The sequence below is a fragment of the Podarcis liolepis genome, assembly GCF_965112155.1.
Source record: "Podarcis liolepis genome assembly, chromosome: 2".
Taxonomy (NCBI): Eukaryota; Metazoa; Chordata; class Lepidosauria; order Squamata; family Lacertidae; genus Podarcis; species Podarcis liolepis.
Window position 1 is genome coordinate 22,115,736 of NC_139555.1, and position 26,506 is coordinate 22,142,241.

Consider the following 26,506-nt stretch of genomic DNA (forward strand, 5'->3'; position numbering starts at 1 on the left):
TACAAAACTGGCACACAATGAAGAAAGCTATTTTAAATCTTCTTTGATACATTAGTTTGCTGTGTAGATACAGGGAAAGGTGAGAGAGCGAGAGAGAGAGAGAGCGATATCTGGTTTTCAACATTGCAATACAGTGGTGCCCCGCAAGACGAATGCCTCGCAAGACGGAAAACTCGCTAGACGAAAGAGTTTTCCGTTTTGGAGGTGCTTCGCAAAACGAATTTCCTATGGGCTTGCTTCGCAAGACGACAATGTCTTGCGAGTTCCTGCTGGTTTTTTTTCCTCCCCCCCCCCTTTTCTAAGCCGCTAAGCCGCTTATCCGATAAGCAGATAAGCCGCTAAAAGCCGCTAATAGCGCTAATCCGTCAATGGGCTTGCTTCGCAAGACAAAAAAACCGCTAGACGAAGAGAATCACAGAACGGATTCTTTTCGTCTTGCAAGGCACCACTGTATACTGGTATATCACAATGGCCGAAATAAGGGTGAAATAAGGGTATGACTTCATGGGTTTTTCCCCACATTGTGTTTTTTGCACAGCACACACACATACCATGACTCACAGTATATATTGCCAGGTTAAAAATTATGTAACTAATATCACAATATGGACTTGAAATCAGTTTTGGATGATATGTCACCCAGCCCTATACCTCATTCAAGAGTGGTTTCACAGCCGGCATATTGGTAGACATTAGGGGCAGCTGATGCTGGGGGCAGATCAGAATGTGGAGGTCTAGGAAAGTAAGCGATTTAGCACCTCTGCAGGGTCTTGTGTCTTCCCTCCCACCCAGGCAGGCACTGAGATGGCACCATCAAGGAGTCTGAGTGTTTACTTAGCGGGTAATTTTTAAAAAAGAACAAGAATGCTGGGTGGGGTCAGTTTAGGGTGGAAGAACTGCAGAGGAGGACACTATCTCCTTTCGCAGGGCTGGCTCCACGAGGCATCTGGTTCAGTAGTTAGCAAGGCTTCAGTTGGCTTCCTTGGCCTTCGTCTCCATCTTTAGATCACGTTGCCACTCAGCAGTGGGCTGCTTTCCCCACTGGCCCCCTGCCCAAAAGCCTGGCGTAGGAAGAGGCGTACAGTGGTACGGTCAGGTAACCAGCTGCTGGGAGAGGTGCTGGCTGATGTCGCAGCACGGAGGGGTGTGTATTTCATATGCCTGTAGTGGAAGAAAACGGTGACAGTAAAATATTTAGTGAGCCACAGTTTTCTAGCTTGGTTTGTTCAGTGTTTCGAACAGAAATAATAAGGCTTTTAAGGCTTCTTCGTTCAGCAAAGCAGGTGGATTTTGGCCACGTAGGCTTGATCTACATGCCATCCTTGTCTCTGCTCAGAAGACTTTGGGCAATGGAGAGCTCCATGCTACTGAGTTGGCCATTCAAAGTGGTTAGTTTGAGGTTGGGATAGATTGCCAAGGATGGAGGAGATGGAAGACAAAGTACTGCGGGGAGCAATGACAGGTGAACTGTGGTAGAAATGGTTTGTGTGCAGAGGAAAGAAGAAAACTGACTTAGTTGAAGCCTTGGAGATTAGACTGACTATCTGCCCACAAGCTTTGAATGCAATGAACGTTCACTTTGGGGAGCTTTCCCATTCCACTGGCATGCTTTGCTATTTGCTAGAGCAGAATGGTTTACAAGTTCTACAACCAACAGGGCTACTTTGGCTGGGTTTGGTCAGCTTGCCTCGCCTTTGCACTGTAGTTTCCCCAAATATGAGGTGGAAGAAGTCGTGTTAAAGAGGCATCTTGCCTGGAAAAGCTCATGTGTTGCATGGAGGCTCTGGCGCTTCCAGTTAGAGGAGCAGGAATGGGCCATGTTGGGCTCCAGCTCCTATCAGCCTCCATCAAGCACGGCCAGTGGTCAAAGGTGACTGGAGTCATAGTCCAGCAACAATCCGGAACGTCACAGATCTCCCACCCCTGAGTCAAAAGCACAGGAAGCAGGGCTGGGGAAATCTTCTGCCTGCAATCTTGAAGGGCTACTGGCCATCACTGTTGGCCTAGATTGGACTACAATTCCCATCATCCCTGCTAGTTAGGGATGATGGGAGTTGTAGCCCCAAAACAGCTGGAGACCCAAGTTTGGGAAATTCTGGCCTAGGTGGACTCGTGGGCTAGTTCAATATAAGTCAGCTGTAAATGTTCGAGAGACCAGCCACCTCCCTGTGTTAGGTCCCACCCAAATGCCATAAGGCAGACACAGCCAATAGAGTGGCTTCAATATGTAGTTGGACTACAACTCCCATTGCCCCTGACTAGCTGAGGATGCTGGGTGGAGTGCAAGAACATCTGAAGGGCACCACCTTGGCTAACCCCCTGCAGGAAGGATTTGATTGCTGTTAGGGGGCCGCCAGATTTACAGGCCTCTGGATCCTTCCCAGCTAGAGAGATGTGGTTATTAGGGCAGGCCTTGGCAAAATGCCTCCGTTCTCGGCGGAGAGGCTTTAACCAGCCCTACAACATTCCACTAGCTTCTGGACCGACACACTTTCTTGTTCCTCAACTGACTATAGGCTCCCATGCGGCTCAACAAAGGCTCACCTGTAGGTATAGGCAACAGCCCCTAAGGCAGCAGCGACCAGCACCACTCCAACAACTAGTGCAATTTGGGCTGAGCCTGAAGTTCTTGCGGCTGGAGAAGATAAGAGAAATTAATGTCTGCTCATTCAGCGAGAGAGAGAGGAGCACACCGTCTTTCCTTGGGGAACATGGAAGGCATCTCTGCAGCTGCTCTGATAATGCATGCCATCAAAGAGCACGAAACACAGGGAGGCCACCCTCCTCCCCCTGGTCCATCCTTGGCCTTCCAGGGTGCTGAGAGCAAGGATAGGCACACCATCGCTGATACGACAGGGAGAAACTGATGGGAGAGTTGTCTTCCCCTGCAAACCCCCAAGAAGTCCTTCTAAGCGTCAGGAGCAGAGAGAGCTCTTTGCCTCCCTGAGGTTTGGTCCTTACCCTGGATGCTGACTTGGGTGCTGGCCACAGCCAGGCTGTTGGCATCAGCCAGGGAGATGTTGACGCAGTAGATGCCAGACTGGTTGAAGGCCTGGCGCAGAACCAGCTGGCAGTCGGGGCTGGGCTGGGCCGGGATGCACACAGTCTCCTGGGCTGTCAAGCAATCGGGGTCCGAGATGGTTGTGCAGACTTGCTCAGGGAGGCTGCAAGCAGGACAAGGCTATTCCGTTCAGGTGTTGGGAGCCAGTTCTCTCTCCCTCCCATGACCACAGCATTCTCCAGGTCACTGCTCTCCCTTTCTAGTATTGATGCACCTCTCTCTCCCAGCTTCCCAAGGGACTGTCAAGTGTGTTCCAACATGTCACACACACGAACAGCACACACGCATGCTGCTCAGAGCTCCCTTGGCTCTGTTCCTAACTTCCTTTCATTCTCCACTAGTCCAGGGCTCCTTCCCAATGCCATTTCAATTGCGCGTTCACAGTGATGCACGCATGTGACGGTATTGGGGTAGTTTGACATGCTCCTGCTTTCAACACTACAAAAACCTGGGGGTTAGACATGCTGCTTTGCTTCCAAGTGGTCCGTGCCCCTTAACGTCCTGCAGAGATGCTATAACACTTCATACCACAAATGCTCTGGCATTTTCCTTACGCTTTTCCTGTGCCATAGCATGGGACCGTCCCTCCAGGCAGCACTTTACAACATCACTGGGGAAGCATCACCAAACAACTAATAAAGTGAAATGGTCTGTGGGACAGTCTGGTATAAATTCACCGTTCATGAACTATTATTGCATCAATGACATTTTGCAGAATAACTGCCCCCCCCCAACACCTATCTTGAAACAGCCCAACTCTACTTGCCCAGTGCTTCAGCCCATCATTTTTCAGCGGGAAAACGGAAGACCTTGGAGCCACATCAAAAGAGGCTACTCCTACTTATGCAACCTACCTTCCTTGGCACGTCACTGTGAGGTCTACCGTGTTCTCAGCAACAGCTGACACCAGTGGCACCACCTCCACAATTTCAACACCTTCAATGCCCTCTGCAATAAAGGAGAACAAGGATGTGCCTCTTTCTTGTTCTCCCTCTCGCCCTCCTTTCATTCCCTAGTTCTGACTGGGGTCCACCCCCAACTCTGCTTGAGAATCAACACTGGAAGCAAGGGAAGTTTGGGAGATCTTTTGAAGGTGAGTTGAAAACTTGGGACGCCCAAAAGGAGAGGCACCAAATTCAGCTGCACAGGGGAGATGGATCTGCCTACCAGCAGAGTTGGGTACATTTTGAGATGATTAGTTTTTAGAACCAGAATGGAAATTATTTACACCCAGCCTCACATCTTCGTTCTTGCATCTAGCCACAAAGATTGCCACTTGGATCAGCCTCCATCCTCTTCTGGTGAGTTCAATGCTCTGTCACACTCCTTTGGCGGCTGTGAGGCTGAAGGTCTTGGTACTTGCAAATTGGTCTTAATTTGGGAACTAGAAGCCTCTTCATTTAAATTAGGGGTGAGTAATCCCAAGTATTTTTGGAATCACAGCTCCCATCTGCAGGGTCAATGGCCGCAGTTTATGAGAGCTGTAGTTCAACAATATCTGGAAGGGTAGAGGTTTCTCATTCCTGTTTTAGACTCCACTGAGCACCACCTCCTTCCCTTAATATTGCCCAATGTGAGCAGAGTTTAGTGGTCATCCTTGCGCACATCTCTCTCTCTCACACACACACCGTCCCCAGGACTCACGGACAATGTCCAGGTTAGTTTCGAAGGTCCCATAGCGGTAGAGTAGGCAGCCAGCAGGCGCCTGGCGTTTCACCAAGACCTGGACCACTTCAGTCGCCACCGTTCCAGCGTCTGGGACGACGGACACAGTCAGGTCAATGGTTGCTGCATCTTCAGCGGCATCTGTTGAGGGAACAAGGCCAAAGGAATAATAATGCCTCCTTTTCCTCCCCCACCCCAAAGCCTCGTGCTGCATGCATCTCAAAAGCAGGTATCGCAGGAAGATAATAGTTGCATGCAGTGGCTGAGCAATCTGGGTTTGTGGTCTTAAAAGACACAAAGTGGCTCTTCCTCTCTATTGAGAGGATCTGAGCAGGCTGCAAGGACGTTTGCAGGTTGTGCTGGGTAGGACGGACGAGCGGGTTCAAGGAGGACAATCTGCAAGGGGAGCTGGGCGCAGGATGAGCAACAGGAACACGAGAGCTGATCAGAATGGCAGGTGAGGTGTCCATGGGGAGAGGAGTGCCACCCTCTCAAATGCTCGGTCTGAAATCACAACTCTGCAAGGAGCTGAATCAGATGGGGGAAGTTTTGCAGGTGCTCCAGTGTATCCACATCTTCAACAGAAAGGCTGGACTTGACCATCACGCACCTTCATGCGAATGACCTCAAATTGCTGCCTTCGCTGCCCATCTCCCATCCCTGAGCCCCTGCCTTCAGCAAGGTCAACACAGCAAGCAATCCTCCATTTGAGGGAAAGGGTAAAGACAGCCATGGTGTATAAGCATGGCTGGGTGTTTCGGGGCCCCGTGCTGAATCTCAAGCAAGGCAAGGAATCTCCTGCCAGCTAGACCTACCTGCCGCTGATGGAGAGAGCGGGGTGTCGGCCACGCTAGGGAGTGTTGTTGATGCCCCAGGAAGCTCAGCTGTCGATGCTGCTGGAGACAAAACCGCGGGTGCCAGAGTGCCTGGGTCACCTTCAGGCGTCACTGCGGAGGGAGAATCAGGCGCCACAGTGCCTGGCAGAGATGCAGCCACCACGGTGGACACAGATGCAGAAGCCGTGGTGGCTGGGAGGGATGCTGCCGCTGCCGTGGCAACAGTTGCAGGGTCCGCAGTGCCTGTAGCGTCTTCAGCTGGGGCGACGGAGGCATCGTTCACAGGCTCCACGGACGCTACAGCTAAATCTGCCCCTTCGGGCACAGCACTGACTACTGTGGCAGTGCCTGCAGTAGCTGCAGTAGCTGCAGTGGCCACAGCACTAGTCTCGGGTTGCTGCTGAGTCGTCCCGGAGGCTGGGGCTGCACATGAGGAGAGAATGAGACGTAATACAGAAAATGTTCTAAGCATGCAATTTTGCAAAGAGTGTAGACCAGGGATCAGCAACCTTTTTCAGCTGTGGGCTGGTCTACCGTCCCTCAGACCATGTGGTGGGCCAGACTATATATTGGGGGGGGGGGGATGAACAAATTCCTATGCCCCACAAATAACCCGGAGATGCATTTGAAATAAAAACACACATTCTACTCGTGTAAAAACACCAGGCAGGCCCCACAAATAACCCAGAGACGCATTTGAAATAAAAGGACACATTCTACTCGTGTAAAAACACACTGATTCCTGGCTGGATTGAGAAGATGATTGGGCCGCATCCGGCCCACGGGCTTTAGGTTGCCTACCCCTGGTGTAAACAAACTGCTTTCAGTAGCTGGTTCAAACAAAGACCACATGGGTCGGCAACAGGTTTAACAACACTTTTATGCGGCTATCTAAGTGAGGCCATGGGATAGCTCAGAAAATATGCCAGATCAAGGAAATGTAAACCTTGCTGCTCTCTTGTGCAAAGAACACCCCTTTAGCCTTGGTATACGCTGGCCATTGATGGACAGGCCAGCTGTTCTGAGCATCTGGGATGTGAGTAACACCCATCTGTCAGATTGAGGTCTAGGGATGGTTTTGTCTGGGAGCTTTTGCACGCCTGGGGCAAGAGCGGAAGCAGTTTCTGGGGTTCAAGAGGTGGAATGAATACACTGGGTCTATCTCGAAGCACCCCGACTCCTGCTGTGGAATGGCATACTCTTCATATATTGTGAACCATTTAGATCAGGCTTCCTCAACCTCGGCCCGCCAGGTGTTTTGAGACTACAATTCCCATCATCCCTGACCACTGGTCCTGCTAGCTAGGGATCATGGGAGTTGTAGGCCAAAAAAACATCTGGAGGGCCGAGGTTGAGGAAGCCTGATTTAGATATTACCACCCTAGAATTAGTCAAAGTGAAAGGCAAGTAATCCTAAGTGTGAAAGTTGTGGACTCAGCACGACAGTGATGTAGGTGGAAAACCTGCCTTGACTCTCAAGACAGGAATACGCAATGTCCTGGTGAGGATTTGCCGGCCAGGACTGGGGAATCTGTGTCCTTCAGAGGTTGTTGGAATCCAAAGCTTTAGCAATCATGGCCAATTGTCATGGGTGATGGGATCCGTAGTCCAACAAGATTTGGAGGGCCAGAGGTAAACCTCCCCTCCTTCAGGGCAAATCTAGGCATTGACTACTAAGCCTACTGAGCGTCACTGTCACCCAACATGAACTGAGAATGAGCCCCAGAACATACCCTGTGAAGATTAATAATGTCTCTTTCAGGGACAGCTCTCCATCATTACTGACCCTCTGGTAACCTTCAGAGGCCCCTACATTCCTCAGAACACAGGGTGAAAGCCTCTGTGTTACACAGCCTCTGAATACACTGCCGTGCCCCTCTAGTTCTTGTAGAGAACTAGTCCTTCCCACCCACAAAAAAACTGCAAATCTTTGAAAGCAAAATAAATCGCACCAGGCACTCAAAAGATACATATCCAGATTTGTTTTTGAGATGCACAGTTTGCTCTCAGCACAGAGTCTGAGTTGGCTTATTTGTACGCAAGTGGAGCTCACCTGCGTTGCTTACTAGACGGGTTACAAGACCATATAACACCGGTTCTGAAAGACCTACATTGGCTCCCAGTACGTATCTGAGCACAATTCAAAGTGTTGGTGCTGACCTTTAAAGCCCTAAACGGCCTTGGCCCAGTATACCTGAAGGAGCGTCTCCACCCACATCGTTCAGCCCGGACACTGATGGTCCAGCTCCAAGGAGGGCCTTCTGGCGGTTCCCTCATTGAGAGAGGTGAGGTTACAAGGGAACCAGGCAGAGGGTCTTCTAGGTGGTGGCACCTGCCCTGTGGAACGCCCTCCCACCAGGTGTTGAGGAAATAAACAACTATCTGACTTTTAGTCTGAAGACTGCCCTGTTTAAGGAAGTTTTAAATGTTTGATGTTGTATCGTCTTTTTAATATTCTGTTGGAAGCCACCCAGGATGGCTGGGGAGGCCCAGCCAGATGGGCGGGGTATAAGTAATAAATTATTATTGTTATATAATGGTACCTCGGGCTAAGTACTTAATTCGTTCCGGAGGTCCGCTCTTAACCTGAAACTGTTCTTAACCTGAAGCACCACTTTAGCTAATGAGGCCTCCTGCTGTTGCCGCGCTGCCGGAGCACGATTTCTGTTCTCATCCTGAAGCAAAGTACTTAACCTGAGGTACTCTTCTGGGTTAGCGGAGTCTGTAACCTGAAGCGAATGTAACCTGAAGCGTATGTAACCCGAGGTACCACTGTAGTTAGTAAAGGAGAAGCACCAGTACTTACCTGAGGTTGGGACACCCGCGGATCCTGACCCGGTTATGCTGCTGACAGTGGGCAAGACCGCGGTGCCTTGGGCCGTCGTGCCACTCGGCACCGTGGTACCACTCGGGTCTGCCGTGGGGGCGGCGGACGGCTCCTCCGTGGTGCTGCTTCCGCAATCGGCCAAGGGGATGGCGGCCTGGAGGATGACGCGAGGGCTGAAGGTGCCGGCAGCAAGGTAGGTGTGGGTCACCATGGCAGCCCGGGATATCAGAGTCCCGCTCTGGTCACCGAAATCCCAGGAATAGGAGATGTCGGCGTCGCGCAGGTATTGGCTGGGGTCGTGGAGGCGCACGCCAAATGAGATGGCCCGGTTGCGCACAAAGCGCCCATCGGTCCCGTCGACATCCAGCACTTGTGCAATGTCCACGTTGAACGGGATCTGGTCTGGGAAGCAGAGTAGAGAGTCAGCTACGGGCATGGAAGTAAGGCAAGAGAGGGCAGCAGGTGGAGAACTAACAACGTCTGACCCCCCACGAATCACACTTGGTCTGCTCCGTGCTTGCTTAACCAGCCTCTCCTGCTGGTCCTCAGTGGCTCCTGAGCTATCAACCTGCCCTACAGCCAGTGTTTCCATCACGAGAGCAACTCAGCCCTCCTAGTTTTTGTGATGCACCCATTAGCTACTGTTTTAGATGGGTTTGTAGGGAGGTAAAGGTAAAGGGACCCCTGACCATTAGGTCCAGTCGTGGCCGACTCTGGGGTTGCGGCGCTCATCTCGCTTTATTGGCCGAGGGAGCCGGCGTACAGCTTCCGGGTCATGTGGCCAGCATGACTAAGCCGCTTCTGGCAAACCAGAGCAGCGCACGGAAACACCATTTACCTTCCCGTCAGAGCAGTACCTATTTATCTACTTGCACTTTGACGTGCTTTCGAACTGCTAGGTTGGCAGGAGCAGGGACTGAGCAACGGGAGCTCACCCCGTCACGGGGATTCAAACCGCCAACATTCTGATCGGCAAGCCCAAGAGGCTCAGTGGTTTAACCCACAGCGCCACCCGCATCCCTTGTAGGGAGGTAAGATTTGCCAATTATTTTTTTATTGATTTTCTGCAACCTTCGGCCCCACCCCCCAATATTTCTTCTTTTTCCTCCCTCTCTTGCTGCTCCAAGTATCTTACCCACCTTTCATTTCAAAATTCACTACAGTGGTACATCGGGTTAAGTACTTAATTTGTTCCGGAGGTCCGTTCTTAACCTGAAACTGTTCTCAACGTGAAGCACCACTTTAGCTAATGGGGACTCCTGCTGCTGCCGCGCCGCCGGAGCACGATTTCTGTTCTCATCCTGAAGCATCCTGTTCTCATTCTTAACCCAAGGTACTATTTCTGGGTTAGCGGAGTCTGTAACCTGAAGCGTATGTAACCTGAGGTACCACTGTAATCTGTTCTCCCCACACATAAACTGTACAAGTTCCAATTTCTGCTATGATTCTTATCCCTTGTTATAACTTATCCACAAAATATTCGAGTACAGCAAATCCTCTCTGAACTGTCTATAATCATCATTAATCCATTTTAAAACCATTTCCCTTTGATACCTCTGGGGCAACACTCTACCTGAAAAAAACACACAGATCTATCTCCTTTTTTTTTTTTTACTGTTATCTCTCCTGCGGGGAAGTAAGATTTGTTGGAGTCCAGGGGTTGAGCTTGTGAACTGCATTAAGGGCCCCTTACACACTGCTTCCCCACCCACAGCAAAAGAGCCCGCTCACCCAGACCTACCGGTGATGCTGAACTCTGAAGAGGTGCTACCGATAGGGATGAATTTCTCACGTCCCCGGTAGTGATAGACTTCCACTTCCATGGTGTAGGAGCCCAGGGGTACATCGGCTGTCTCAACAGTCAGCAGGGACGAGGGGCCATCTACCACCTGCCAATACCGCCCTGCAACCAACAGGGTAGTGATATACTAGCAAAGCCACACACAAAAATGTCACCAAAGGCAACCCCTCCACAATAAGGAGCATATACAAGAAAACAAATAAATTGCAGAAGTAGTCTTTTCCTTTACGGTCACTCATGTAGTTTGTAGAAGCAGCATCGACTCTTGAGTCAACACTAAGGTAAAGGTAAAGGGACCCCTGACCCTTAGGTCCAGTCGTGACCAACTCTGGGGTTGCGGCGCTCATCTCACTTTATTGGCCGAGGCGTACAGCTTCCGGGTCATGTGGCCAACATGACTAAACTACTTCTGGCGAACCAGAGCAGTGCACGGAAACGCAATTTACCTTCCCGCTGGAGCGGTACCTATTTATCTACTTGCACTTGTGCTTTCGAACTGCTAGGTGGGCAGGAGCAGGGTCTGAACAATGGGAGCTCATCCCGTTGCGGGGATTCGAACCGCCGACCTTCTGATCGGCCAGCCCTAGGCTTCATGGTTTAACCCACAGCGCCACCCGCGTCCCTTTGAGTCAACACTGTTCCGGTGCAATTAGCATTTCTTCTCACCCAGGGGCTTAATCATTGAGTTGTACAGTGAAGTCTAAGCAGTATACAATCAGAAAAGTGGGGGAATCTGTCCATATACGCAAATTTCCCAAGGGAAGAACAGAAAGAGGTCTCCAGCCTTTTGTCTGTTAGCCTTCCTATAGGAAAGGGAACACGATTATAATGGGCAAAGGGGTGCAGGATGCGACGACCCCACAAGGGAGGCGGCTGCAATGAGGACATTTGTCCCGGTGCTGTTTGAAATGCAGTGATGCTGAACCCTGCAGTATTTTAAGTTCTGATGACCCAGACAGTCACCTATCGAAAGACTCTCCACCTTGCACTGAAAGAGGGGCCATAGCTCAGTGGTCTCCTAACAACACTCAGCACCCTTAACAAACTACACTTCCCAGAATTCTGGGGGGGGGGGAGCCGTTTAAAGTGGTATTGTCATGCTTTAAAGCTATAGCACAGATGGGGCCCAATGGACAGCGTGGACAATGGTGAGAGGTGATGGAAGTTGCAATTCCAGCAACGTCTGCAGGGCACCACGTTGGCTATCCCTGCGCTAAGAGATGGCCCTGGGACTTCTGTGTGTGAGGAAGCCGTCCCTTATCAGCCAGGAAGCAGGCGCTTACCCCACGCCTGCCAGACGTAGACGAACTTGCCACGCTTGCGGCGGTCGCTCTGGGAGAAGGGCTGCCCGTCAGGGAAGAAGCAGTCCGAGTTGTCAGTCTCCTGATTGGGGAAAACAGGGTCTCCTTGCGTCACACGGGTACCTGCAAGGCAAGGATAGGAAACAAGACCTTGGGGCCCTGGGTGCAGGAGCACCCACAAAATTCCCCAGAAAGGGGCTGGGCACCCACAAATTTTGGTGCACACTGCCTCGGCCCAGCAAAATAAATCGCGCCAGGCACTCAAAAGATACATATCCAGATTTGTTTTTGAGATGCACAGTTTGCTCTCAGCACAGAGTCTGAGTTGGCTTATTTGTACGAAAGGGGAGCTCACCTGCGTTGTTTACTAGACGGGTTACAAGACCGTATAACACCAGTCCTGAAAGACCTACATTGGCTCCCAGTACGTTTCCAAGCACAATTCAAAGTGTTGGTGCTGACCTTGAAAGCCCTAAACGGCCTTGGCCCAGTATACCTGAAGGAGCATCTCCATCTCCATTGTTCAGCCCAGACACTGAGGTTCAGCTCTGAGGGCCTTCTGGCGGTTCCCTCACCGTGAGAAGTGAAGTTACAGGGAACCAGGCAGAGGGCCTTCTCGGTAGTGGCGCCCGCCCTGTGGAATGCCCTCCCATCAGATCCCAAGGAAATAAACAACTATCTGACTTGTAGAAGACATCTGAAGGCAGCCCTGTTTAGGGAAGTTTTTCGTGTTTGATGTTTTATCGTGTTGTTAATATTCTGTTGGGAGCTGCCCAGAGTGGCTGGGTATATATATATATATATATATATATATATATATATATATATGGCACCCACAGTCCCGGGCGCCCACGGTTGTGGGGCCAAGCCAGAACTCCTGAAAGGAAAGGTGAGAGGGAGGAAGAGAGGCATTGGTGCCTCTGCAGGGACTTCAGCTTACCATTTATGGTGCAGTTCTGGGTCCACACGATGCTTCCGTCTGGTAGAACCGTCTGGTTGCCAGGGAAGCGCAGGGCAATGCTGAACGTGGCTTTGGCACCTGTTATAGTTGGGGCATCGTTGCTGATGTCAAAGGTCACATCGCCTCCTGGATGGGGGAAGGGAAAAGAAAGGGGTCAGTCTCCCTCAGAACTCTTGGGGTTGAGGCCCAGAAGAAGTCTCAATCTGTAGGGTTTCTTTCCCATGGGCAACTGGAAGGCCTATGTCCTCGGTTCAGAGTTAGTCCTCACCTCTCCAGCAGTTCCTCTGCCTGGCGTCTCCCGGCCTCCACTGTGGGTAAAGTCTAGAGTTCCAAGTCTTGTAGGAAGAGTGCTTCTGGCTCCAGTTTTGTCCCCACCTGTTGCTCCTGTTCCTGACCCCGGCCCCTAAAAGAAAGAGAAGAGCAGGGGGGTCAAGCTGTTTTCTGGTGTGTGGTCTCTAACCCGTCGCTTACGAAAAGGGGCGCTCTTGGGAAGCGTGCAAAGGGTTGGAGTTGCAAAATTTACATTCCGTAAAAACTCAGTTAAAGCTTAAATGTTTGCAGAGGGATGCACACCAGCAGCAGTAATTGCCGACTACAGAATCATAGCATGGGTGAATAAAATGACAGTGCCACAAAGCTTCAACGTATGCAGGATGAGAGCACTGATCATTCACAGCGGTGATTGCAATGGTTTTGACTGGGCTCTGCAGACGCCCTTTTTATTATACATTCATTTTTGCTCTTGATTGTGGCATTTAGGTGGTTTATACATGAGCCCACCTTCAATACTGTTTGCTAGTTACAGGTAGGTAGTCGTGTTGGTCTGCCGTAGTCGAAACAAAATAAAAAAATTCCTTCCGGTAGCACCTTAGGTAAAGGTAAAGGGATCCCTGACCATTAGGTCCAGTCATGGCAGACTCTGGGGTTGCGGCGCTCATCTCGCTTTATTGGCCGAGGGAGCTGGCGTACAGCTTCCGGGCCATGTGGTCAGCATGACTAAGCCGCTTCTGGTGAACCAAAGCAGCGCACGGAAACAGCATTTACCTTCCCGCTGGAGTGGTACCTATTTATCTACTTGCACTTTGACGTGCTTTCGAACTGCTAGGTTGGCAGGAGCAGGGACCGAGCAACAGGAGCTCACCCCGTCACGGGGATTCGAACCGCCAACCTTCTGATCGGCAAGCCCTAGGCTCTGTGGTTTAGACCACAGCGCCACCTGCGTCCCTAGAGACCAACTTTTGTGTGCATGCGCACTTGTTATAAAGCTCATACCAATAAACTTAGTTGGTCTCTAAGATGCTACTAGAAGGATTTTTTTTAAAAAAAATTGTTTCAAATACTGTTTGCGTCTGCAAAGGATTTGGGGGCAGATATACAACTTCATTTCCAGTTAGCGCATGTCTTGTATTTTCCTGCTGAATGCCTGTAATAGTTCATATTGCCAATGTTCTGAATTTAATGTTTGTCCTGCTTTTATCATGCTATGGTGCAAGAGTGCCCTCCCCTCCGGATGGCAATTATGCAATAACATGGGGGGAAACCCCCAGTACCCACTGCTTCAGGCAGCTGTCTGCTTAATGGCAGAGCCAGCCCCGATTACCAGCTGAAGATTATTAAAGTCCAGAGTACAACATTACCTAACAACACCCCCAATTCATTGTTCCAAGCCAGGATTTTAGAGCACGTGAAGAATTGCGGCCCAGTCAATCCCAGGTCTTTGACTGCACTGAGGGATGAGTGGGTCTGACTGGATTAATCGCTGAGACCCACAGCATTAAAGCTCGCCCGTCTGTGCTCGCCAGTCTGAAAATCTTCCGGCTTGGGGGTCTTCTCTTTCCAAGGATCCCAGTATAACAGAAAGGTAGAAAGTCCTCTAAAGGGCTGCTGGCAGCTGTCCTCCTCCTCCTCTCCCAGCATCTTATGGCAGATGCTCAAGAGCAGCAGCATTATTATTATTTATTAAAATTGTATACCACCCTATACCCACAGGTCTCATGGTGGTTAACAGGATAAAAACACAATCACAAAATAATCAAAACAAAAACAATCCAATTAACCTTCCCCCCCCAAACATTTTAAAGGGCATTGGATGTCAATATTTAAACATCCTTAAAATATCAAAGACTCCCCTTCCATGGTTCATTTTGCATATCCTAAATCCCTGCATAGTTTACATAAATTAAACCATTCAGTATTCCATTACTACATCCATCAAAACTTATTTACACTGTTGAATTTGTTTTAATGCCACCAACGTTTTCAAGTATACACAGTTTCCCCTCCATACGTTCAATAAACATTTTCCAGTCTTCTCTAAATGTATGGTCTTCTTGTTCTCTTATTCTTTGTTGTTGTTGTTGTTGTTTAGTCGTGTCCGACTCTTTGTGACCCCATGAACCAGAGCATGCCAGGCACTCCTGTCTTCTACTGCCTCCCGCAGTTTGGTCAGACTCATGTTTGTAGCTTTGAGAACACTGTCCAACCGTCTCGTCCTCTGTCGTCCCCTTCTCCTTGTGCCCTCAATCTTTCCCAACATCAGGGTCTTTTCCAGGGAGTCTTCTCTTCTCATGAGGTGGCCAATGTATTGGAGCCTCAGCTTCAGGATCTGTCCTTCCAGTGAGCACTCAGTGAGCACTCAGGGCTGATTTCCTTCAGAATGGATAGGTTTGATCTTCTTGCAGTCCATGGGACTCTCAAGAGTCTCCTCTAGCACCATAATTCAAAAGCATCAATTCTTTGGTGATCAGCCTTCTTTATGGTCCAGCTCTCACTTCCAGACATCACTACTGGGAAAACCATAGCTTTAACTATATGGACCTTTGTTGGCAAGGTGATGTCTCTGTTTTTCTAGTATTCTCTTATTATACCATGTCATTCTAGTATATGTTAAGTCCGCAAGCTGCGCATATTCCATCAGCATTTCAAGCACACTCACAAAACCCCTTTCCACATGGGCACTGCAAGTTGCAATGGAAGTGCTAGCAGGTGCAAAAGGCAATTGCATTTCCCTCAAGGTAAAATGTTAAAGACTGAGCAGTTCCCTCTACTATGGAAGCTTGGCTGGGGGTGGGGTGGTGGACAGGAAGAGAAGTTTGCATTCTTCACAACCACTAATGGCTGCATGTTCTTTCCACCATAGAGCAATCATCTGGAAAAGACCTCAGACACCCTCTTTGCAAATGTCGGCCGCTCTTCCCCTGCCCCCCCCCAGGGGATCCTCATCAGATACACGGATGCTCCCTAACCTCTCATTACTTCTCTGTCGTCTTTCGGTGACTTAAAATCTAAGTCTTAAATGGTGAGCTTCCACGCCACTTCCATAATCTACACAGCACATAGCAATTCCACGGAATTTTAAAAATTGGGTGATCATACTGGATACCCCTTACTCTTTCAGTGCACTTAATTTATGTGCGCATCTGGGATTCGCTGTACGGCATTCACAGTACAGCAATTACGCCTTTTCCTGCTGACTGTCCATTGGCGCAGTATGGAGATCACCTGCTCATTGTTTGTCCAGCCGACCACCCAACCAAGCCTGCTCTGGGGTGTTCCATTCCATAACTGAGCATGATTCCCTCCCCTCTAGAGGCAATTTTTATCAATTTTTCCCCCTCAAGCCTGTGGGTACTTCTCTCTTGTGGATAGATGCTGCCATTTTGGTGCCATGAGAACTGGCACTCACCTCTGAACGCTGGAATTAGATGGAATATTGGCGACAAAATAATACTACAGCTTCACAGAAAAAGGTGCTGGCTAAATGATATACAGGTGATCCTTAAGGCCAAATAAATTGGCTAAGGTGTATAAAGATTATGTCAGGCAAATGTTGGAAATGTAAACATACTGAAGGGTCTTTTTCCCCATTTGGGATGGACATGTGCAAAAGCTAAGTGGGGGTTGCGAAATGATATATAACGAAATGAAGAAAATGATAAAATTGGCTCCTCCCCACCCCCCAAAAAACCTGAAGCTTTCCTTTTAGGGATAATAGGAAGGAATGTCTGAAAGAAGATGATTATTTATGTGCGCAACAACAACCGCCAGAATCCTATTTGCACAGAAATGGAAGGAAGGAGAAGTTCCAACCAAGGAAGAATGGATCTTAAAGCTAAAGGACTACACGGAAACGGTAAAATCGACAGCGAGATCAAAACGATGAACTTTTTATGGAAGAGTGGAGACCCGTTTTGGACTATCTGAGGAAGTATTACAGTCCAAGGAAGTCGTGACTGAGCAGGATTCGAACTCTAAGCAGCGGAAGGGAAACGACAGCAATTGCAACAGAGGAAATAAGTACGAGATCTAACTATGTTACACAATGAAAAGGGTGGGAACCAAAACATCATGGAGGGTAAAGGGTGGGAAGTCTAAACTGTTCAGGGAAATTTGTATTAAAGTTGAAGTTGATTTGTTAAAATTCAGTTCAATATTTAAAAAAGGTAAGCATGGCATTTCTCAGTCCGGCCGCTCTGTGACATTTTCAAATCTCTCAGCTGCTAATGCATCTGGACAACACAGCTTGCTACCCCTTCCCAAATCTAAATGGATATTCATCTTTACAGTGTACCTCAGGTTAAGTACTTAATTCGTTCCAGAGGTCCGTTCTTAACCTGAAACTGTTCTTAACCTGAGGTACCACTTTAGCTAATGGGGCCTCCCGCTGTTGGAGCACGATTTCTGCTCTCATCCTGAAGCAAAGTTCTTAACTTGAAGCACTGTTTCTGGGTTAGCAGCGTCTGTGACCTGAAGTGTCTGTAACCTGAAGCGTACGTAACCTGAGGTACCACTGTACTTTCTGCCAGGCCCCGGGAGCAAACGACAACCTCCCCACATTATGCAAGCAAACCACTCTTTGCCAGCTTTGTTTTATGTGTGAGCTTCCGGCGGGAGGTTGCCGATCCAGACTCTTGCAGCCTGTGCCTTGTCGACCCATCGTTCAGCTACAGCGCCCTGCCCTCAGCTGAGAGTCACATGAAAGAGCTTGGGCACAGCCTGCCAGGCCCCATGTGATGGGAGCCCCACGGCACTGTGAGGGCTGAGCCATCACATGCCGCCTGCACTACGGCAGAGGAGTAAAGTCCTGGGCTCCTTGCCATGAAAAGAAATGGAGGAGGAGAGAGTTCTGCAAAGGGCGGCGAGCTGGAAGGAGAATTCACTCCTTGAAACACAACTGGATGAAGATGCGATCAGAGAGGAGGGTGCGCCTGGCATCTCATGCACATGACTTCCCCGAGGATCTTGGGAACCGTAGTTTAGCCCTCGGAGAGCTACAATTCCCGGCGCCGTTAACAAATGATGGTTCCCAGGATCTTAAGTTAGAAAATAGTGGTTGGATTATATGATACGATACGATATCTTTATTGTCATTGTCCCATGCAGAACAATGAAATTGAAAAACTACATAAAACATTCAAAAACCCCTAAAAACTCTGAAACCCCATTTTAAAATACACTATACTATAGAGACCCCTTATGCTGCGTTTAGAACCAGAATTGCATTTGCGTAGAAACTGTTTCTCCTGGCCTTTATAATCCTATAACTTCTTCCAGAAGGCAGAAGCTGAAAAAGATCATTTCCGGGGTGTGTACTATCCTGTGCTATCTCTGCTGCTTTCTTATGGCACCTGACAGCATAGATTTGATCTAAGGTGGGAAGAGTGCACCCAATTATTCTCTCTGCCAGCCACCCCATCTGGCCCCATAGCCTTCCTTGTGTTTACCTCCTTTAATATTCGCCTCACTTCTCCCTCTTCCACCCTGGCAGCATTACCTGCAGGTAGTGACGCCAATAGCTCTGGCATCCTTGTTGGAGTCACTGTCATTCCGGATAGTCTTGGGTTTTAAGTTACACAGCCTGCTCTTCCCTTGTTGAAACTTTTGTTTCCAGTCTCCAAGTGGAGAAGGAATTGGGGAGAAAAACTTGCTGCCAAAAAACCCCCCATTCAAATACAGCCTAGAAATATTTCAAGCTGTCCAATGAGTAGATCAGCCTCCCGGGCCATCTAGGCTCCATGCTAGCTACACTGGTTGGCAGCTTATTCCCCAAGCTTCATGCAGGAGTCTTCCCCGGTCCTACCTGAAGATGTTGGGACATGAACCCAGGAGCTTTTGCATGGGATGAACTCTCTCTCCTCCTCGTCAGAGCCACATCCAGTGAATGCCAGGCTGCCCTGATTCTGGGCTTAGCCTTATGGTCTAAGGACCCTCGTACCTACGGGACCGCCTCTCCCGGTATGAACCTTAAGGTCCATAAATAGCAACACCCTAGTGGTCCCGGACCCTAAGGAAGTTAGATAAGCCTCAACCAGGGCCAGGGCCTTTTTAACACTGGCTCCGGCCTGGTGGAACGCTCTGTCTCATGAGACCAGGGCCCTGCAGGATCTGATTTCTTTCCACAGGGCCTGTAAGACAGAGTTGTTCTGCCTGGCCTTTGGCTTGGAATCAACTTTGTCCCCTCCCCCTCTTTCCTTTTCCCTTTCTCCTTCTGTGATGGAACTCCTATTTGGGGACTTCCCTGGCTTTTTTCTGGCCCACGTAGGACCAGGCTAGATAGTTGGCCTTGGTGAAGATTTGACGTTTTCATCCCCCAAAAGTTTTTGATTTGAGTTTCTATTGAAATGAGGCTGCATTTTAATGTTGTATTTTAATCTTGTTTTGAAGTTGTATCTTAATCAATTGTTTTATATCTGGTGTTCGCCGCCCTGAGCCCAGTCTTGGCTGAGGAGGGCGGGGTATAAATAAAATTTATTATTATTATTATTATGGTCCATCTATTCCTTCATCCAGTTGTCAGTGGTTATGGCAGCCCCTGACCTTTTACAATGCTATATTATTTCCCACTCTGCCAGTGTGTAACAATAAAGACATCTCTCCTTCATAGCTGGAGGCTGGGGTGTAACAATTAAGGCCAATTTGGGCATTCCCAACTACTTTTCTTCTGAGACTTCCAACAAAGCATCCTGGAGCAAACTATCTATCCCCTACAACATCAGCTCTCACTTTAGAAAGCGATACTGGAGATAAACCTAGGACAGACCAAAATGGTGTTAGGAGAGAGGGAGCCTTAATCCACAGGATTGTGTCTGTTCACACTCTCCGTTTCCTCTAGTTTTCTATAAGCAGAAAAACCAGCAAGGACAGGTGCAACAGCCTAGGATTAGCATGACATAAGCGGCTGCACTGGTGCACAATCGGGATCCTGTGGCTCAACTGCGCATCATGCGCACAGCCTGCGCTTAACCGTTCTGATGCGGATGGCACTGATTTTATCGCACACGGTCGCACTAAACTGACCGGAGATTGCGATTTTGTACTGGCGCAACGTGCTGTGTTGCAAAAATGGATGTGTGCGTGTGTATGAGAGAGAGAGAGAGAGAGAGAGAGAGAAGAACCTTTGAGATCTTTAATCTGGCCGAAGAATGTACGGCCATGCCCAGTGACTGGGAGTTTCAAGCCGGCCGAATTTCGTCTACAAAGTCTTCTCCCTCCTTAATGCAATTAGACCAGCTCCTAATGCGATCTGACTTCCAGCGCAGAGAGTCTCCATCGTTAAGTCTTCTCTGTGTATAAAGCACAAATACACATTCCACATCCCAGACAGCCAGCAGCACCACAAGAGGATTAGAGGGGCGCGGGGTGGGTCTGGATCGCCCCGGCACAAATCCAGATCACCACGAGGTTTGGCTTTACGGCTGTGTGTGTGTGTGTGCATATTCCTGCCTCTGCCATAACCCATTAAGTCAATGAATACATTTAATGCCATTTCATAAAGCAGAGTGGTATCACTATGTTTCCTCTACACACATTGGGATGGGTGGGGGCCAAAACAGCCCCCCAGAGTAGGGCTAATCCTCACGTGCCACCCGATTATGCCAGAAATAAGCCAACATTCAAAACTAGAGCCACACAAATTCAAAAGGCTTTGCTTTTTCAGGTCTGCATTCTTTTCTGCCATGGTTACCCTGAGAATTAATTCTGTATTCCAGGTTAGAGGTGCTTGCTAGAGCCCAGATTTGGATCACACATGCTCTGTAAATCTATCTATCTATCTATCTATCTATCTATCTATCTATCTATCTATCTATCTATCTTAGTGATGTATGGAAGTGAGAGCTGGACCATAAAGAAGGCTGATCGCCGAAGAATTGATGCTTTTGAATTCTGGTGCTGAAGAAGACTCTTGAGAGTCCCATGGATTGCAAGAAGATCAAACCCATCCATTCTGAAGGAAATCAGCCCTCAGTGCTCACTGGAAGGACAGATCCTGAAGCTGAGGCTCCAATACTTTGGCCACCTCATGAGAAGAGAAGACTCCCTGGAAAAGACCCTGATGCTGGGAAAGATGGAGGGCACAAGGAGAAGGGGACAACAGAGGATGAGATGGTTGGACAGTGTTCTCGAAGCTATCAGCATGAGTTTGACTAAACTGCGGGAGGTAGTGGAAGACAGGAGTGCCTGGTGTGCTCTGGTCCATGGGGTCACGAAGAATTAGACACGACTAAACGACAACAACAAAATATATATATTCATGCAGCTGCTACCTGCATGAAAGTTGTTGCATCTAGTTTGGCTTGCAGCTCCAGAAAGTTGTCTTGATCTTGGAGGTAAAATTACGGTAGTTGTTCCTAGGGCAGACCCATAGCACACATTTATAGCACATCCAATACACATGACTTCCCCGTCCCAAGGGATCCTGGGAACTGTAGTTCCACCCGCACAGAGTTACAATTCCCAGCACCCTTAGCACATGACTGTTCTCAGGGTTCTTTGCAGGGATGCCATGTGCTTTTAAAGGGGTGTTGAATACGCTTTAAATGTGGGGTGCCCAGAATAAATAAATGGTCTATTTCAAAGGGCGAGAGGTTCAGTCGCTCAGCTAAACACCTGACTTTTCGATAAACATTTGTGGGCACTGAAATTGTTTCTGTAAAAGGACCCACAGCTCTGACTCAGTGGAAACCGGCTTTTGAACAAGCTTCTGTCAGAGACTTCCCAATCCAATTTTAAAACGTGCAAAAGACTTTTAGGCTTGCGTTCCTTCAGAGAACCTTGCACAGAAGTAAAATAATGGACACACACACACATGCATTGGCATTTATGGCATTAGAAAGCAGATCTGAGTCCCCCTTGCGCTGTTTGAGTCACATTTGAATGCTGTAAGAAGGAATTTGGCATGTAGGCTATTATTTTGTGTTAGGAGCTGATCTAAAACCAAGCTTACTTAAGCCTCACAAATGCCCTTTGCTGGGGATCTTTTGCCTAATTTTTCTCCCAGTCTTATTGCAGTGCAGTGGGAATCAAAATACGTGCTTGCATAAAAAATCAACGCAGATGCAAAAGAATAATGATTTGAGGAGCAGGGAAAAGCAGTTGCGACGTGATAGCAAATAGAACACAAAGCAAAACGAACAAGGTATAGAGAGGTGTATAATTCACGTGCTGCAACCGAGTTTCACGCTCCTTTGATCCTTATGCTGTATAGTTTCCTTTGCATATTCTCTCCTATGCTGCTTACGTGTGTTATGATATTATAAACGTTAATCACTCGGCAGGCAGGTTGGGCTACAAAGACGAATCCATCAATTAACAGCTTAGAGCAAAGTGGTTGCTCGGCTTCTTGTGCTTCTACAGGATGAAAATAAGAAATGTAGTCTCTGTAGCCTTGTAATAACAGTGTGGGAACAGGCACTGTCCTCCACGCAGATTTGCTCACGGACACATACCTGGGCTAGAGTTAGGACTCTTCAGTTTCCGGGGTCCAATATTTAACCAGACGGATTCTGCAAAATCAATTCCAGCACTCAAGACCCCCTCCATGTGATGGAGGTCAGTCAGAAGCCAGTAAAATAAATGGTTATCATTCGCCGTATGAGGAAAAACTGGACTGTACTTACTGTGCTGAGCCGTAGCTACGGCCAGAAGGGCCCCAATGGCAACCCACAGGTACCAGGTCCGTGGCATCTTAGCTCTTCGAGTTCTTTCTAGCCTCCTGAGCTTCTAGAGGCGAAGGAGTGGAGTAGAGAGCTGGGGGCATATAAGAAAGGGAGCTCATTTGCATACACCCTCCCCTCCTCTGGGCGCCAAGGGCATCACTTTCTCTCCTCGCCTGCCCCCCTCCCCTTTCTAATAGCGGGGAGCCATGGGATGTGTGTGACCCAAGTCACAAGTTTCCAGGGTGAACACAATGGGCCCCCCTTATGAGATTCCTTTGCTGGAAGTTCAGGGGAAGGGGTGGGCAAGGCTGAAACACTAGGGCTCCTTCAGGAGGGGGCGAGGGATGGAAGTGTAATGAGAGAGAGAAGACAAGAGAGAGTGAAATTGCCAGTTATGCAACTTCATTAAAGGGTACCGGGGGTGAGATTACAGGGCGCCTTCAGCTGCCTGGTGAACCCATTCGCCTCTGGGTCAAGAATAAGCACAATGTTTGGTGGGCTCAGAAGACCCAGAGCATGGGTAGGCAAACTAAGGCCCAGGGGCCGGATCCGGCCCAATCACCCTCTCAATCCGGCCCATGGACAGTCTGGGAATCAGCGTGTTTTTACATGAGAAGAATGTCTCCTTTTATTTAAAACACATCTCTGGGTTATTTGTGGGGCCTGCCTGGTGTTTTTATATGAGTAGAATGTGTGCTTTTATTTAAAATGCATCTCTGGGTTCTTTGTGGGGCATAGGAATTTGTTCATTTCCCCCCCGCAAAATATAGTCTGGCCCCCCACAAGGTCTGAGGGACAGTGGACCGGCCCCCTGCTGAAAAAGTTTGCTGACCGCTGGCCCAGAGAAAGAAAAGCATACAAGTGATAACAAGCCATAGTGACAGGATAGCGAGGTGAAATGGACAGAAGGTTGGCTCTGTTTCCTGCTGAGGATAGGAAGGGAGCTTGCAAGGGAGTTCGAACCAGTTGCACATTCTCTGTCTAACCTACCTCACAGGGAAACAAATTTGACAACTGCCCCCAATTGACAGTGCTTGGAATTCCTTGGTGGAAGGGCAGGGTACCAATTTACTATGCAATTCTGTCATGGGAAAGACTTGGTATCTGAATTTGCTTGCTTTTCTCATCCCTCACTATTCTCTTTTCCTTTTGTATAGTTTCTATTAGATTGTGAGGCTGTGGGACTGGACTGTCCTAAATGCTAATCTGCACAGCACATTTTTTGTGCTGTATAAGTGATAAAATAACAATAAGCAAATGAACTCACCCATTTCACAGGGGCTGCATATTTCCCTTTAGTTTATGGAATGCAATCTGCTCCTCCTGATATTTTTTTAATTGATAAGAATCTCCCTTAGATTTGAGAATGTTCCTGCTGGCAGGGGTCCTCACAACACAGCTGTGTACCATTCTAACTTCTTTAATTTCATCCTGCACCATTCAAATAAATAAATAGCATGTTTAATTTCTCTCTCCCAAGTTTCATGTGAAACTTCTGAACTGCAACTCCCTGAGAAGTATGCTTCTGTTCATATGGATCGGAATAGCGGCAATGATTTCCTGTGCTAATTTACTGAGCAATGCTAAAATGTTTGTTATTGCCAATTACTGCATTCCAAAAGGTCACTGTGCTTATTCTGTACATGCATATTGTGTACTGCTTGCGGTTCGTTGTCCATGCTTCCCCCCCTTTTACACTCATGTATGTTGTTGTTTAGTCGTTTAGTCGTCTCCGACTCTTCGTGACCCCATGGACCAGAGCACGCCAGGAACTCCTGTCTTCCACTGCCTCCCGCAGTTTGGTCAAACTCATGCTGGTAGCTTCGAGAACACTGTCCAACCATCTTGTCCTCTGTGGTTCCCTTCTCCTTGTGCCCTCCATCTTTCCCAACATCAGGGTCTTTTCCAGGGAGTCTTCTCTTCTAATGAGGTGGCCAGAGTATTGGGACTCTCAAGTGTATTGGGACTCTCAAGAGTCTCCTCCAGCACCATAATTCAAAAGCATCAATTCTTCGGCGATCAGCCTTCTTGATGGTCCAGCTCTCACTTCCATACATCACTACTGGGAAAACTCATGTATACACCCCATCAAGTGTGGTCTACAGTTCATGCATCTGAGGAGCAATCAGAGGAATTAATAAATAATATAAAATCAATACTTCAATAAAGGTATTAATTTTAAAGGTGCCACAACAGTCTTTCGACATAGACACAAAGAATATAACACATCTTCTCCTGATGAAGGGGGTTGCAGGCTTCGCTTTATGAAAGCGTATGCCATTACAGCCTAATGCAACGTGTTCGCTGGCTGGCAATGACTTCCAGATAAATAGGCGTAAGAATGCAGTGTCATTCTTTAAGGTGCCAAACAGCTCTATTATCGTTTTTGCAAGACACTTTCATGAGACTCTTATAGTCAGTGCTGTTTTTCTAGAAAAAGAGGTGCCGGAACTCACCATGAACACCTCCCTTGTTGTCAGTGTAGTGCTACCTCGGTTTATGAACAGTCCTGTTTACGAACTACAGTGGTACCTCAGGATGCGAATGGGATCTGTTCCAAAGCCCCGTTTGCATCCTGAATGGAATGTAAGACGCGACGGTGCATCTCGCTGCTTCCGCGCATGCGCATGATGTAATTTTGAGTGTCTGTGCATGCGCAAGCGGCGAAACCCGGAAGTAACACACTCTGTTACTTCCAGGTTGCCGCGGAGCACAACCCGAAAGCGCTCAACCTGAAGCACATTCAACCCGAGGTATGACTGTATTTGGTTTACGAACCCCGCAAAACTGGAATTAGTGTACTGGTTTGTAAACTTTACCTCAGTCTACGAACGGAAGCCAAACGGTGGAAGGCCTCATTAGGGAAAGAACGCCTCAGTTTAAGAACGGATTTGGTTTAAGAAACGGACTTCCGGAACGGATTAAGTTTGGAAACCGAGGTACCACTGTAATGGCAATGGCACCCACCTGAGTGGTGCCGTAAATGAGTTCTGGGGAGTTCCGGCTAGGGAAAAAGCTCTGCTTATAGTTTTAGAGTGCAGTTAAAATATGGAATTCAATCCCAACGGAAGGCTGTAACAGGCACCAGCCTGGATGGCTTCAAAAGGGGATTAGAACATTTCAGGGAGAATATGACTATAAATTGCTATTTGGCATGATGGCTGTACGCTGCCTCCTGTATGTGGGAGTTTGCAATACTTCTGAGTATAATAATAAATATCAGTTGCTGGAGACCACAGCTCTCCTGTCCGGCTTGCAGTTTTCCCACGGACTTCTAGGTATCCACTGTCAGAACAAGATATTGGACTAGATGGCCACTGGCCTGATCCAGGAGGCTATCCTTATGTTTGGGGGGGGGGTTGTGACAAAAAACGCTGGAATTTCACTGAGTAAATAGCCCCCCCTCCGTATAGTCAAGTGGAAGATTAAACGCACTCTGCAGCGCATGCTTACTCAGAAATCCCTTTGTGAAGGTTCCAAAGCGTTCAAAGGATTCTTCCTGCCCCCCTCTTTCGAAATGGTTTCAAAATCCAGAGGCAGTGCCATGGACATAGCCAGGATTTATGTTAATTGGGGGGGGGGGTTGGCACGACACCCACCTGTCAAAATCCTCTGTCTAGCAGATTCGGAATGAAATGTCTCCACAAGTGCTTAGGGGGAAAAAAATCTGTCAAAATCTCTCTACAATTTCTGCTTTTAGTTAAGTATTTGTTATTTACTGCCTACACCCCATAGAAGCCATGGGCAGTGCTGCCATAAGAGGAAGCTGAAATACTTAACTTTTAATATTTTAATAATAAATATTTTAATGTTCCAATATTTTAATGTTGTATTTTAATCTTATTTTTATGTTGCATTCATTCAACTTGTTTTTATTATTGCTTGTTATCCGACCTTAGCTGGGGAGGGCGGGGTATAAATAAAAATTATTATTATTATTATTATTATTACGGCGGGGTGGGGCAAAAAGCGGGCTTTAAGCTGCATCTCTGTGTTGACAGCCACACAGACGTTAGCAGGATTCCCCCCAGAACCCACCTTTTAGGATACCGCACCTTTCCCTCTCTTTCTCGAAACTACTACTAGCCCTTTTAGGAAAAACTCCCGCCAAGCCAGACA

General features: G+C 48.3%; 1 protein-coding gene across 2 annotated transcripts; it reads right to left on the reverse strand.

Annotated features, from left to right (window-relative positions):
- Positions 1–813: 813 nt before the first annotated feature.
- Positions 814–26,491, reverse strand: PMEL (premelanosome protein). Of its 2 annotated transcripts, none has more exons than XM_083490018.1 (13): positions 26,426–26,491; positions 22,349–22,478; positions 12,721–12,855; positions 12,432–12,578; positions 11,474–11,614; positions 10,131–10,292; positions 8,369–8,791; positions 5,542–5,985; positions 4,706–4,867; positions 3,916–4,009; positions 2,962–3,164; positions 2,545–2,635; positions 814–1,161 (listed from the first exon to the last, which is right to left on the reverse strand). In XM_083490018.1, exons 2-13 carry the CDS (start codon positions 22,413–22,415, stop codon positions 1,002–1,004), a joined length of 2,229 nt encoding a protein of 742 aa, XP_083346144.1. In that variant the 5' UTR covers positions 22,416–22,478; positions 26,426–26,491; the 3' UTR covers positions 814–1,001. The 2 variants fall into 2 exon arrangements, with proteins under 2 accessions (XP_083346144.1, XP_083346143.1); XM_083490017.1 differs by lacking the exon at positions 26,426–26,491 and adding an exon at positions 23,655–23,815.
- Positions 26,492–26,506: the final 15 nt, after the last annotated feature.